Source organism: Wyeomyia smithii, chromosome 3 (assembly GCF_029784165.1).
Source record: "Wyeomyia smithii strain HCP4-BCI-WySm-NY-G18 chromosome 3, ASM2978416v1, whole genome shotgun sequence".
NCBI classification, from domain to species: domain Eukaryota; kingdom Metazoa; phylum Arthropoda; class Insecta; order Diptera; family Culicidae; genus Wyeomyia; species Wyeomyia smithii.
Window position 1 is genome coordinate 191,355,158 of NC_073696.1, and position 15,116 is coordinate 191,370,273.

At 34.7% G+C, this 15,116-nt stretch overlaps 1 protein-coding gene across 4 annotated transcripts; it reads left to right on the forward strand.

The window, feature by feature from the left end:
* Positions 1-382: 382 nt before the first annotated feature.
* Positions 383-14,068, forward strand: LOC129726727 (thialysine N-epsilon-acetyltransferase-like). Of its 4 annotated transcripts, none has more exons than XM_055683766.1 (4): positions 383-521; positions 11,736-12,011; positions 12,073-12,275; positions 13,424-14,068. In XM_055683766.1, exons 2-4 carry the CDS (start codon positions 11,937-11,939, stop codon positions 13,758-13,760), a joined length of 615 nt encoding a protein of 204 aa, XP_055539741.1. In that variant the 5' UTR covers positions 383-521; positions 11,736-11,936; the 3' UTR covers positions 13,761-14,068. The 4 variants fall into 4 exon arrangements, with proteins under 4 accessions (XP_055539741.1, XP_055539742.1, XP_055539739.1 ...); XM_055683767.1 differs by having other exon boundaries at positions 416-554; XM_055683764.1 differs by having other exon boundaries at positions 435-667.
* Positions 14,069-15,116: the final 1,048 nt, after the last annotated feature.

The following is a 15,116-nucleotide window of genomic DNA, read 5'->3' on the forward strand; positions in this document are numbered from 1 at the left end:
GTCGCGTCGATCGGGCTCGCTATACAACTGACATGGGAAATACTAACTCGCGAACGAAATGGCTGTGGGACTGTATGGGGTAGCGAAGTTTAGCTCTCAGGAAAGCCATCACTAATTGCGGCTGCAGCTAGCTCGGTTCATTGCTGCTGCTATACGTACACGACGAACGATTTGCCACAATTTGTGAGCGACATCTAGCGTTGCATTGGACGATGAAAAGAAAAGTGTACAACCCACGTTCATCATAGAAAGGAATGTATTTGAATTAATCTACATGTTGAACCTAGACTAACGGCCCAATGGAGAAGGAAGCGAATGGAGCGGCACAACGCATATGCGTTCACGTACCGACCACGTTGCCGGACGCCGACTTGAGCCGAACCATAAGATTCCCATAAGCTCTCGAAAACAACAGGGTCTGGGTGATGGAAGTGTATTTTTAACCTCTGCGCCACAAATGTGCTCGAAAGAAGAATGCTTTGCTGAGAAGAAGCTTTGTCGAAAGAAGAAAATGGCGTCCGGTCAGTGCTGTTTTTTTTTTCACAACTTGTTTGGTAATAAGCCTGAAGATTACGTGTAATCAAAATGCAACATTTCTAACAGTGCTTGGTTTATAACTTGCAAAAATATTGTCTTTTCACAGTGCAAATAAGTCTGCTGTACTGAAGTGAGCATCCAATTTAGAATCGAAATTTATCCAAATATGTTTGAAAATTATTACTAGCCATCAGTTTCCATAGTTGAAAACTATTTTTTCATTATTATATTGAATCCCGATCACAGACGGACTCGAGTTATCATGAAAAGTAAGAAACGATCAAAATTCATTACCTACTTATTAGGACAATTCCCTTAAAGTGTTCTTTTTAACGTAACGATAGTAAATTTTGCCTAACCATTTTTAAATTCACACAGTTTTTTTCTAAACTTCCCAAAAAATCAGAAAAAAATACCAAACATTATTCTTGTTTTTAAACCTTTGTTTATTGATACAAAACCGGGAATATAGATTTTGGATTATCGGATTATCAAACGCAATTTGAATTGTTGGTACTATTTTTTTATGATATGTGTTAATACCTATAAAATGTTCATCCGGGAATTTTCTCTTCACCAAACAACCAATTGAAACTATCAACATCATGATACTTTGTGATTGAAACAAATATTTTTCAGGTTTCCATAACTGTTGTTTTTTCAGAATATGTCCTGAAACATCACGAAAGAATATGTGCAATATTTCATATTGTGGACCTTTTAAATGCTAAACATTACAACTAATTTGAAGGGTTTCTAAAAATGTACGATATTTTAAATAAACAGTCAGAATTGTCGTAAAATTGTGAACAGCAGTGATCGATGGGGAAGGATTTTCCGATCCGCGGACTAGCGATCATTTGAACAAAACACAAATTCCTCCCTGTTTGTCAGGATTATAAAGTTCTTCAAAGATCTTCCCGGAAAGGTTATACGAATCATAGCTATCATTAGCTTTAGTAAGAAAACTGTTCGCTTTTCTCGTTTACTGTAAAAAACTACATTTCTCAATACTCTCATCGGAGTTCACGACTCTCATGAATGGCAAAATTAGGTAAAACAATATTTGCCTCGAATGAAGTACCTAGTTGCCCCATTGTTTTAGTTTTGGGATCAATTCGCTCAACAATTTCGTAACCGATTCGAACAAATGAGCTGCAAATGGAAGATCTTCCTTTCAAAACCATAAAAAATTACATAAACGCTGTTACTTGAAACATTTTTAAAAATAAAAGAATTTGAGTGTTCAAGAAGTAACAGTACACAATCTTCAACCAAACTTAAGAATTTATAAATATCTGAGCGGGGGCCTAGTGTGGTTGGTAACGTCTCCGCCAACCACGCTCGACGCCTGGGTTCGAATCCCACCGCCGACATAGGTGTCGATGGTTGTGAGGTGGCGTGATCCACTCACAACCAACCCAACTGGTCTAGATTCAATCCTAGCCGACACCGGGAGATTTTCTGAGGCGAAAAATCTCTGGGATCACGCCTTCCATCGCATGAGGAAGTAAAGCCATTGGCGCCGGTCCGTTAATAAACGGGTCGTGAGTTAGGGTCCTGGGTGTGGAGTCGCCTCCCTGGGCGTCGGTGATTGGCCACAACAGTGGCGGAACTAGACCGACGGAAAATAAGCGAGAATAAAAAAAAAAAAAAAAAATTATAAATATATCAAAACTCCAGAAATATCGCCACAAATCTAACGCTCTTTAAAATCGCCTTACTCCACAATGCTAATTTATCGAATTTAACATCTTCATGTGAGCAGTGGTCCGGTCTCAACGAAAATTGCTCATATTTTTAATTTAATTGTTAATTTATTTCTTTTGTGCTCCCATTCGGATTTTCCTATAGGAGACCGCCTAGTTTTCATGCAAATTTTTATCTTAATGAGATTTTTCCAACCGTATATTCGAATTGGCGGGGATTTTTACTCTGGTCAATAAAATAAGAGAATATATTTTTAAAGAGTGAAACAAAAGTTGTGTTAAATGAGTTAATCTTTCATTCATGTAAAAACTAAATAATATATGCTTCTATAAAACTAGTTATTGTCATAAGGGTGACTATTACATCAAAGTAACAAACAGTTTCTACTATTTTGTAACATTTTAACCATGCCGTAAGTTAAGGCTGGTTGTCAAATATGACATATTTGTAGTTTATGAGCACAATTTCAAATCAATAGTTTAAGAGAGACATAGTATGTCAAAGTTGAACAGTTTGTGTGAAAATCAACATTCGCTGCTATTATATCGAACGGCACTGTATATGTGTTATATATACGTTGTTTTCAGTGGTGAGCACCATTCCGCTAATTCGCTAATTAGCGACGCTAAAATTCAGTAAGCGATTTCGCTAATTTTTGAGCTGATTAGCGAAATTGTTAGCGTCGCTAAAATTTTGGCCTTCGAAACGCTAATTACTAATTCGCTAAATTTTGTGGAGAAGCGACAATAGAAATATTTAGAAAAACTGTGAATTGCTGATGGCGTACGTAAATTGCTTCGAAAGATGAACATACTTTACTACGAAAGTTACTTTTGTGAGTTTTTTTTACCCTAGAATGGAGTTCCAGTTATCGTACAAGCCACAGGAGCATTTTGAAGAACAAGCACAAGGTCTAGATTGAATTTTTGGCACACCAAGAACTTTGATGAATTGCAATGCGCTTGAAATTATGAGAACTTTGGTTCTATTTTTCGATTCAGATAATAATTGAATTTTCATGAAAACATTCCTAAGAGTATCTATTTTCAATGCAAGCTTAATAACTTTTGTTATTCTTGTTTTTACAAAATCTAATATGAATACCGTTTCGTGTACCTCTCACTGTAAATAGCTTTAAAAAGTAATTGTTTTCGTTTGTTTAACCAAAACAAATCAAAGTGGTCCAAATCTTACAAAACATGAGCAATAAATATAGCGATATGACTATTTACATATTAAAAAGTTAGCGTTTAGCGATTATCGAGCTAAATTTTCCGGTTAGCGACTTAGCGATTAGCGTCGCTAAATTTTCGGTCAGCGGTGCCCACCACTGGTTGTTTTAATATAATTTTAATTAAAATGATATTCTCTCAGACCAGTGTGTCACAATAACCTCGGTGAAGGGGAAATTGAGCCTGACGATGAAATAATCAGTTAAGTTAGTGATCAACCAAATCGCACTGAATAGAATTCAGGTAGTGAGGACATAGTTGACCATGAGTAAAGCATTGTTACTCCTCAGGATCAGCTTGTTAATGCTTTCAAAACTAGTAAAATTGAGCGTACAAATGCGACTTGACAATGCTCTCCATTTATTTGGAATGAAATATGTTTATAACATTTTTAATTTGATGTACATTAATTACACTTGTAAATTTTCCTAAAAGTGTTTTGATGAATATTCAATCCTGAAAATGGAATAAAAAACTCTATTTTGATCATTGCAAAAATTAAGCATACACATTTATTTTATTTTATTTTTTAATAAATTACCCATTTAAGGAAGATCATTGCGAATAAGCGAAACTACTCTTTTTTGTCATTGTGTAAAGTCAACATTTAACAGCTGCTTGGACAGTGTTTGTTCTTGTTTCTGGTTGACTTTTGTTAGTATTTTGACAAAAAACGGAATGTTGTGTTGCGCGTAAAAAGTTTTTATTTCAAAAGGTCAATATGAAAAAAAAAACGACTGGAGTTCGATAATGCATGTGGAAACAAACCAAACCGATCAGAAATTAGGTATTTCTCGAAATTTTTAAATTTAGCAGGATAATGACCTGAGGTTAACCGCTTTCATACTAATCAACTCAAACGCCTCCGTAACCACCGGATTTGAACACTAACAAACGGTGGTGGGAAATCAAAAATCTTCTCAAGAATAAAAAACCTAAGGCATAAAGTTGAATTTAAGGCGGCGATTAAGGAGATCTGTCTAAAGCAGGCTTCTGAAATTGACTGTCTTTCCGTGGACAGAAAATTTTAAACTAATTCGGCTCTCATTGTATAGCACAGCTCTCCCTGCTCCCCACACGTTCGGTACATACTACACAGTCCGACAGCACACATATGCAATGCCTAACGGGCTGTTATTTTCCATCTTCTCTTCCAAGCTGTCGCTAATGACACGTTTTTTCTCCTGTGGAGAATAATAACAACAATGGAAAAATATATAAAAAGATTTGCTGATTTCCAATTTAATCGATAACAACCGCAGCCATTCAGCAGGCTGTAAACAGCGCAGGCCAAACCAACAGTAAAAAGAGAGAACAGTCCTTAGTATAGTGTCACACCGCAGTCTTTTTCCGATGCCTGGTAAAAGTGACCAGAAAACCGCCGAATCGATGCCACAGTTGGACCACTGCCACCATTGCACAGTGGTCCAGATCGTCGATTTAGCGGTATTTAATTTTTTGTGCTAAAACAGCTGTTGTTAGGTTAATAGTATATCTGAAAGATATTTTGTGTTTGGAAAGGCGCTTCTTTTAAGAAAATAAAAATTAGGGTGGCTCCATTTTTAGCAAAAACAGCAAAACTAACTTTTTTGTTGATAAAGATACGGTTCTTTTCAATTCAGAGGAGTTGTAGATTCATTTATTCTAAATAACTTTGCCGAAGAAAGCTAGTCTCTATCTTGCATACTTTTCGCGGTATGATGAATTTAATATAGCAAGTTAGGGTGCCGCTGAAAAATCCAGTTTTTTCGATGTAACTTTTTTTGTTTTTGATTCTATCAAAACTTGGTCTTCAAACAATTTGTAGGTCTTCTTGAGGTGCATATTTTCTCTGAATACTTGAAAGCGCTATCTCATTTACAAGAAAAGTTATTAGGTTTTTCCCTTTCAAAATACGCCTTTTTCAAATGTTTGTATCTAGTTAAATAGCAAACACAAACAGAACTATTGATTGTGTTTGAAAGGTCGTACTTTTTTGTATATAATTTCTATAATTTGGAGGGTGGATATTTTTCTATCTCAAATAAATCCAATTTGAACTCTGCGTTTTTGGTCGGATTTCGCGATACATGTCACATGCATGCTACTGTTTTTTTTTTTTTTTTTGTATTTGATCTGTCTATATTACTAAACCCAAACGTAAGTTCATAATAAATAAGGTGTTTTTTAATAGTTTTATGACTCATGAGAGTTGTTTTCATAGATGTTTGGAAAACTCAACAGTGCAATGCAATGTGTTTTCTGATTTCTTTTGGCGTAAACGGTTTGAATTTGAATTTGTTTCGTGCTTCCTGTGCCTCATCGTTGCACAGTCCAATTGATAGAAGCGTACCTATGTAATTTTACGAAAATGTGAACAAGAACGAGATCTAACAGTTTTACAGAGGCTTAGAAAAAAATATGTTCATCATCATAGCGTATGTTCGATTTTCTCAGAATATGTTTCATACTCCCATTTTATTGTTGATTAACGTTAGGACTACGTAGAAACTCTTAAATATTTCTTCATTGAGGCCTGTGATCTTTGATACTAATTCATATATATTGACAAATCTGCGAGTTAAATTCTGTTATTCTCACCATCATATAGAAGCTCACTAATTCGCTTTCAACGCATTCCGAATGGCGATTTCTCATGCTTTAGAAACCAGGTTCTTCTAGAAACCGCTACTCACCACAATGCTTTAGCCATAGTTAAACGATAGCTTACTTTCGCCAAGAGTTGCATGAAGCGAATGTAGGCGTGCGATGGTGACATCCTAAATTTATATTTTTCAGGATCGTAAACGTCACGATCGCTTTTCAATGTTCTTCCTTAACGATGACGTATATAAAAAGCTTGTGAATTTATTTTAATGAAATAATTCCCCACTTTTGTCTCCTTTATGTAGGAAGCCATTTTCGATGTAACTTGAATGCTGTCGATAGAAGTAGGGTGAAGTTTTTTATTTTCCGAGATGATTTTGCTAATTTCCTGGGTTGTCATTTGGGCGTATAGTGTTTGAAAATCCTTTGTTGGTAAACGTAGCAGAGTTAAAGCTTGCATATAATGCAACACTTTAGTGCTGAAGTAGTGCACTCCACGCTAAAACACATGTAGAATATAAAATATACTGATGACTGTTTTTTTTTAAAGGCTTCCATGTGTCATCAAACTTTTGAAAAAACTTTATTTTTTATGATCTTACGTTTGGATTTAGTGATATAGACCGATCAAATACAAAAAAATAAAAAAAAAAAATAACATGCATGTGACATGTATCGCGAAATCCGACCAAAACCGCAAAGTTCAAATTGGATTTATTTGAGATAGAAAATATCCACCCTCCAGATTTAGATATCATATGCAGAAAAGTACGACCTTTCAAACGCAATCAATAGTTTTAGTTTGTGTTTGCTATTAAACTAGATACAAACATTTGAAAAGGGCGTATTTTGAAAGGGAAAAACCTAATAACTTTTCTTGTGAATGAGATAGCGCTTTTAAGTATTCAGAGAAAATATGCAACTCAAGAAGACCTAAAAATTGTTTGAAGACCAAGTTTTGATAGAATCAAAAATAAAAAAGTTATATCGAAAAAACTATATTTTTCAGCGACACCCTAACTTGCTATATTAAATTCATCATACCGCGAAAAGTATGCAAGTTAGAGACAAGCTTTTTTCGGCAAAGTTGTTTATAATAAATGGATCTACAACTCCTCTGAACTAAAAAGAACCGTATCTTTATCAGCAAAAAAGTTAGTTTTGCTATTTTCGCTGAAAATGGAGCCATCCCAATTTTTATTTTCTTAAAAGAAGCGCCTTTCCAAACACAAAATATTTTGCAAATACGCTACGAACCTAACAACAGCTGTTTTAGCACAAAAAATTAAATACCGCTAAATCGACGATCTGGACCACTATGCATTGATTTGATCTTTTGTGGTATGCCACAACGCTTGTGGGCAGTGCTAACAACCAAGGGCGGTCAAACAAAATACTACATGAACAAATAATACTCGTTATTTGTTAACTGTTTTTTATTTTATTTTTTAGAGAAAAAAACTATACGCCTAATTTTGCCATGACTGAATTGTGATTTGTTTTGTTGGTTTCTTTTTTCAGGAGCTTTTCTTTAAGTATAGCTAACATAAGACCGTTTTTATACTTTCGTCTGACATTAAAAGCTCAAAAAGGATCGAGTTTTTGAAGAACAAACAGGTGCCCTAAATTATCTATGTAACGAGTTCAACTGTGTACGCTCGGTTTTGCGATTGACTGTATGCTAAGGGACCATACTTAAATAACTCAGCATTCATGAGGGAGGGGGTATGATCGTTCTATGATAAACTGTGCCAAGGGGGGGAGGGCTTGGTTTGAAATCGACGTAGCAATTTTTTTTGAAAGTTCAATTTTGTAGCAGAAAATATGTACACTAAAGATACTAAAACATCGCACAAAGGTTTGCAGCGGGAGCTGTTTTTTTACAAATTCCACATACTAAATAAATCTGCAAAGCAACAGACGATTATATAGAGCGCAGTCAACATTATATAAAATGCTGTCACAAATGTATGAGTCATAAATAAATTGAATTTGACACTGTGATTTTTTTTAAATACTTTTTTTAAGAATGTTGTTTTTTTCGTACGTTTTTCTTATAACGGAAAGGAGGGGAGAGGGTGTCTTCTAATGCTACGTTTTTTACGGGCAGGAGGTTGAGACTTTGTAACTAAATGCTACTATTACGAAAAATCGAAACGAAAAATACGTGACTCTTTTAATAACGACAGAAAATTCCATGATAACGACTTTTTTATAGCGACATGTCTCCATAACGATGGTTCCTTGCGATGTCGCTAGAAAGAGTTTCTTTTTTAAGCATCTTAAGTTTTCAAACAAACATAACTTGAATCGTTTTTAACAACTACATGTAAACAGTGATCCAGCCTCAACGGGAGTCGCTTATATGTTTTATTTCACTTTGCCCATTTCTCCTTTTCTTATAATAAAAACTTTTTGCCTCATTACCAGAAAGGTATAGCAATCACTGCAAATCCCAAATTATAAAAGTGCTCCAAAGGGCTGAATACCGTATATCACTCGACTCATTTCGACGAGCTGAGCATTCTCTGTATGTGTGTGTCTAATGCTCTCCAATCTTGCCAAACTTCCTTAGAGATAACTGAACCGATTTTCACGAAATTAGTTACAAATTAAAAGTATAGTTGTTCCATAAGACTCTTTTGAATTTTATTTTAATCGAAATTTTACTTTATGTATTAAATTAACGAATGCCCATTATCTCAGAGATTACATGATTGATTTGAACAAAATTATTGTCATACAAAAGGGTTGTCTCCCAAACTCACACAATTTCATAGTAATTTAAAATGTGGTTTAAAAAAATATCCATGTTAGGCAATATTTAGCCTAATATTTTAGGTTGGATTGAAAGTTGGAACCGAAAGTAGCCATTTTGGGTTTTAAATTACGTCGGATTCTGGGCATTATCCCGGTTTTGAAAAATCCATGTTTAATGGTATTTGGCCATTTTATAGTCGGACACATCTCAGAATGGGGATAATATCAATAAGGTCAACTACGTTACGGAATTTCATTCTATATAAAAGATCATTTAAATGAAGGAACAAAGCTTAATTTTAAATAATTTGAAACGTATTGACTCTGGCTGACATAAACAATCGAACTATAGGTTATCAAGGTTTTAAGGGGTTATATACCTTCTTGGTCGAGAAAAATGAGGGAAGTTTGAATCTATTTTTAAGTGCATAGCACCATTTTCATTGCATCAAAGGGGTATTTTTCTGAAAGTACAGTTTATCAACAACAAAAAAATACGTTTGATTTTGAGATATACCAATTATTACTGGAGTAATGGACGTTTCCCCAAAACCGTATTTTTCGCAGAGGCTTGCGGTGATCCTGATAGAGACTCAGCGGGTCAACCGAAATCAAAAAACTCATATTATTTCATTAGTTTAGAAGTGTTCCGGGTCCTTGAACGATCGCTTTTATGAGTATTTTGTTTTCAGTGCAAACGGGAACGTTTTCCTCAAAAAAAATGCACGTTTTGAGCGCTAAAAATTGCATTAAAATTCATTTTGCGCCGAAACGTAACTGTATGTTTCAAAAAGCGATCGTTCAAAGACCGGCGAATTTAATAACGAAAATTTAAAAAAAAGATGAAGGAAATCGGTTCAGTAGTTTTCCCGCAGGCAGGATCACGACAAAGTCATTTTTCGGAAAACACTATTCCGAGATATTTGCGTGTAAAGTTTCAAGTTTAGCTTATGCGGCCGTGGCGAGGCGCGCTGCAAATCGCTCTAACTTTCTTCCTAATGCTCAGATCTTTATGAAAATTTGTGAGAATGTTCTCAAGTTGTTGTATTTGAAGATAATGCAATAATTCTTTTTTAGGTTTTTTGAAAACTAAAAAGGTATATAACCCCTTAATAACGACAGAAAATTCCATTATAACGACTTTTTTATATCGACATGTCTCCATAACGATGGTTCCTTGCGATGACGCTAAAAAGAGATTCGACTGTACCGTTTCTTTTTTAATAATCATGAGTTTTCAAACAAACATAACTTGAATCGTTTTTAACAACTACATGTAAACAGTGATCCAGCCTCAACGGGAGTCGCTTAAATGTTTTATTTCACTTTGCCTATTTCTCCTTTTCTTATAATAAAAACTTTTTGCCTAATTAGGCTGATACAAATTTCGAATTCTTTGTATGTCCAAGGTTATCAAAGTTAGCAAAGGGGGTGGCAAAAAATAAATAACACCGAGACGAAAAAAAAGAAATATCTTTGATCAAACTTTGTGTGCAAGTTATGACGTTTGTAACTTGCACTCAAATAAATGTTGAAAAACAACACTTTATTATTATTATTATTTATTTCGCTTACCTTTTGACGACACTCTCGCTGTTACTGGACTTGTTTGTTGCTAAATAAAGCAATTATGCTGTCGGAAAACCAATAAAATTAACAAAACGGCTTGAACTTTTTTTTTTCTTCCCCTTCCAATACTCAAGATTTTTGAAGAGGGGGGGTGACATAAAATGAAAATAAAATTTGTAACGGCCTTACCAGAGAGGTATAGCAATCACTGCAAAACCTAAGTTATGAAAGTGCTCCAAAGGGCTGAATTCCGTATATCACTCGACTCATTTTGACGAGCTGAGTATTCTCTGTATGTGTGTGTCTAATGCTAACCAATCTCACTCAATTTCCTTAGAGATAACTGAACCGATTTTCGCGAAATTAGTTGCAAATGAAACGTATAGTTGTTCCATAAGACTCTTTTGAATTTTATTATAATCAAAATTTTACTTTATGTATAAAATTATAAAAATCACGAATGCCTATTATCTCAGAGATTACATGATTGATTTGAACAAAACCATTGTCATACGAAAGGGTTGTCTCCCAAACTCACACAATTTCATAATAATTTAAACTGTGGTTTAAAAAATATCCATGTTAGGCAATATTTAGCCTAATATTTTAGGTTGGATTCAGGCAACCGAAAGTAGCAATTTTGGATTTTAAATTACGTCGGATTCTAGGCATTATCCTGGTTTTGAAAAATCCATGTTTAATGGTATTTGGCCATTTTATAGTCGGACGTATCTCAAAATGGGAATAATATCAATAAGGGCGACTACGTTACGGAATTTCAATTTCTTATATAAGATCATATAAATGAAGGAACAAAGCTTAATTTTAAATTATTTAAAACGTATTGACACTGGCTGACATAAACAATCGAACTATAGGTTATCAAGGTTTTAAATGTTCAGTATAGCTGTGCTGTTGGCTACCAAACAATTTATAACGAAAAATATCTCCAACAGAAAGTGTTCGTGCTAGTCTGCTTCAACAAACAATTTGACAACTGAATGAATATTTTTTTCTATCCTCTAAATATTCACTTTCCTAGTATTTTATTTTTGGAACTCGAGAATGTAGTATTAAATAAAAACAAAAAAATTGAAAATTTCAGAAAATTAGAAAAAAAAAATTTATCATCTTTTCATAAATTAAATTATTTATATTTTCTTAGAAAAAAAATAAAAAATGGTTTCAATTTTGGTTTTGTTTTATTATTTTCATACTTTGATGTTATTTTGATCGAACAAATAATTTTTAGTTTTATTTTGTAGGCAGTATTATGATGATCACGGAGCTCTCTACAAACAAAATGCTACGCATTAACTTGTTTATTCTTTTTACTCTTAGAAACTGTCGGGTTGATGGCTCCGTATATAACGAACTACACAGCTGACAATTCATTGATTAGATAAAAGCTTCCCTCGCAAGGCACAGATAACAATAGGAGCAGAGACGCTACTCAATCAATTTGGCAGCACATGCTAAGTTGCAGTAAATCAGTCGTGAATAACCCGAGTTCGCTGCATCATCTAATAGTAGAATAGCGCAATGGCAGTTTCTCAGCATGCAAGTGTTCGTAAAACAGTTAAGGAAGATCTAGGTGCCATAGTTGAGATGATACAAGTGAGTCGTGTTCATATTCAACCGTATATTCAGTATATTTAATTTAATCTCATTATTGAAGGAACTAGCCGATTTTGAAGGAATGTCCGACGGCCCAAAACTAACTATTCAAGACTTGCTGCGTGATGGAGGATTCGATGATGGAGTATTGTCGAATAGCGTTCCCCTATTCCACAGTTTCGTACTCGAACTGACGGAACAAATCCGAACCGGGAATAAAGGAAAAATAACGTCATGCTCATCTAATGACGAACCTTTGACCCGGTAAGACGTTATTTATAAAATTTATAAATCTTTGCGCTTTCTAGCATGAAGCGGGCAGTGACGAGTGCCCTGTGTTCGTATATTACTATAAGTGCTGATAAGAGTGCTCCTTTCGGTCTCATGATGCATGAACCGGCTATAATTTCTTGTTTTTCAGCAGCGCTTTATTTGTTTTCTATACTTTCATTTCCATTCCTTGCTCAATTGAACAATCTCTGAAAGTACCGTGCAGGGTCAAATATGGCCATGTATCAGTATTTCAATCTCGCGCATCACGTTTCCTATAATGATAGAAAGCTTTGGTTGCGAATTGTGGTTGTGGCTTTACTCAAAATTATTGCATTTCTGCTATGTACTGGCACAATGAAAATAATTATGAGTTTTTCGATAATTTGATCATTTGATTTACAGCACTATTCTAAAAATAAAATTAACGACAGTAAAATAAGTCTAAATCAAATTACAGAGAATATAAAAAATACAATGAATTTGAGCTAGGAAAATTAGTCTAAACCCAAATGCAAATATGCTTGAAAATTACAATTACAATTAATTTATTTTATAATTCACTCACAGAAGCACAACTCATTCGCTTGTTTTACTTCACACTTTCTGAACATTGTCATTGAGAAACTTTCGTAAATCTTTTTTTAGTAAAACATAAAATCCATTCATGCCAGTGTTGACTTCCTTACAGTTATAGAAGTCTCGTACCATTCGGTCTATAGCATTAACATCAGTATGTAATTCATCCATTTCGTCCTGTCCGTCGCACTGTTTGTTCATCAACATCTACGAGAACCAAACCTCGATGAGACCTCGGACCTTTTGTGCATGGAAAGCCACACAGCTGGTGATAACAAATATTGTATGATTTTGAGCTGAACAGAGCTGTAACGAGCAAACATAGTCCTCATCGAAAGCGCTTATCTTATCACTAAACATATTTACATGTGTGCACTGTTGGGTTATTTTACGTTGCATGATTTTTATTTCTCTTACCCGCAGACTGCCTCTTCAGAATCCCAGACTGAGCGCAATCATAACAACTAATTCCCATCAATTCTATTGTTTAATTAGGCTCTCTGTCCACGCATGAATTATGACTGTTTAAATTACATTAATTATTTTGTATTTCTTCTCCCCAGCACTACAATAATTGGGTACGCAATCTGCTTCTACTCGTACTCCACATGGCAGGGTAAATCCTTTTTCCTAGAGGACATTTACATCAAACCAAACTATCGCAAACGTGGTTACGGAGAGCTTCTATTCAAAACGGTGGCTCAACATGCGCTGGAAAATGGCTGTAAGCGGTTAGATTTCCATGTGCTGGCATGGAATCCAGCTAAATACTTCTACAATCGCATGGGAGCCGAAAATTTAACAGAAAGTGAACAATGGGAATTTACCGTCTGCCAGGGGAAAAAATGGATGCACTTACCAAAAACGATTCCTAGCGGTAGTAAACCACTGAAAAGTTGAGAATAGAGAAAAATTTTACTCCTAGTAATTAGAACGCGCTATACATTACAACTTAACAAGTATCCAAATAAAGAACAAGTATGCTGACACCGCATAAGGAATTGTGGGTGAAATGCTACCAGATAAGTGATTCAAAAAAGTTCAATAAATTGATAACAACAAATTCTTATTCATTTAACTGGTGCGAAAAAATCATCAAATCAAAGATATTGTAAAGAGAAATTGGTTGTTCTACGAAACCTGAAATGTGACTCGTAAAGGTTTTTTTAATACAAAAATAATAAAGAGACGCACGTAATCCATTTAAATTTTCATAAATTATTCATAAAAGAAGTGTAAAAGTTATATTTGAAATATAGTATTTAAAATATAGTGATATTAAAAAAAATGTTTTTATGTAGAACTGCGTTTCTTAGGAAACCCTCGAGATCAAAACCACATAGATTTAGTTGCAATCAAACAGGTATATTATATTATTTTTGGATGAAAAAAAAACGACACCGAAACGTTATGTTTTACACAAGTTTAATTTCAATCAATCTCAGTCAATTGATAAAAAACACTTAAAAAATCTGTTTCCGCACGGTCTTAACTGGAAAACCCGATCTGTATTGAATTTAAAAGTCACCATATGCATTTTCATGAGGAACTTGACGTCTTTTTACCGTAAGCATTAACAATTTGTTTACGATTGAATCTGCTACTGACATTATAACACATTGGGATGTCACTATAAAAACAAGCGTGTTTTATGTACATACCTATAATGCTACAGCGGAAAAATCAAAAAAAAAATTTAAATGTTTTCAAATACTCTCTATAAATTGAAGAAGGTAATTTTCAATGACTTTGGAAACATTAAAGTCGTGAGATATTCTTTAACTATTTGTGGAACAATCGGCGGGGGATTGGCATTTGCTTAACAATTCATGAAATATTCGAGAAATCTTCGCAACTATATCATGTTTCCTCGTCTATCACCATTAACAGTGGAGGTTCGTGGGCCAGTACCAAGTGTGCTTTACGGGACCCGCACCGCTTCCTCACTGCGACCAGAATTGTTGATCTATTGTGAGACATGCCCGGGTGTCTGCTGTATCCCGCACTTCTTCTATCAGCAATACCACTATTGAGAAGTGGCATACTGATTATTATCATCATTTTATCCGTGCTTGTATGTTATGTGATTTAACCCTTTCTCTTACAAACTATCGGCTCTACTATAACGAGCCTCCTTCCTCCTGCAATTTTTTCCCGCCGTGCGGCCTTCTGGCTAGTTTTATTGATAAGAGGGACTTATTTTTTGTTAAATGGAGGTCACGCAAAGTTGTTATAGAATTCAGCGTAAAGGAGGGA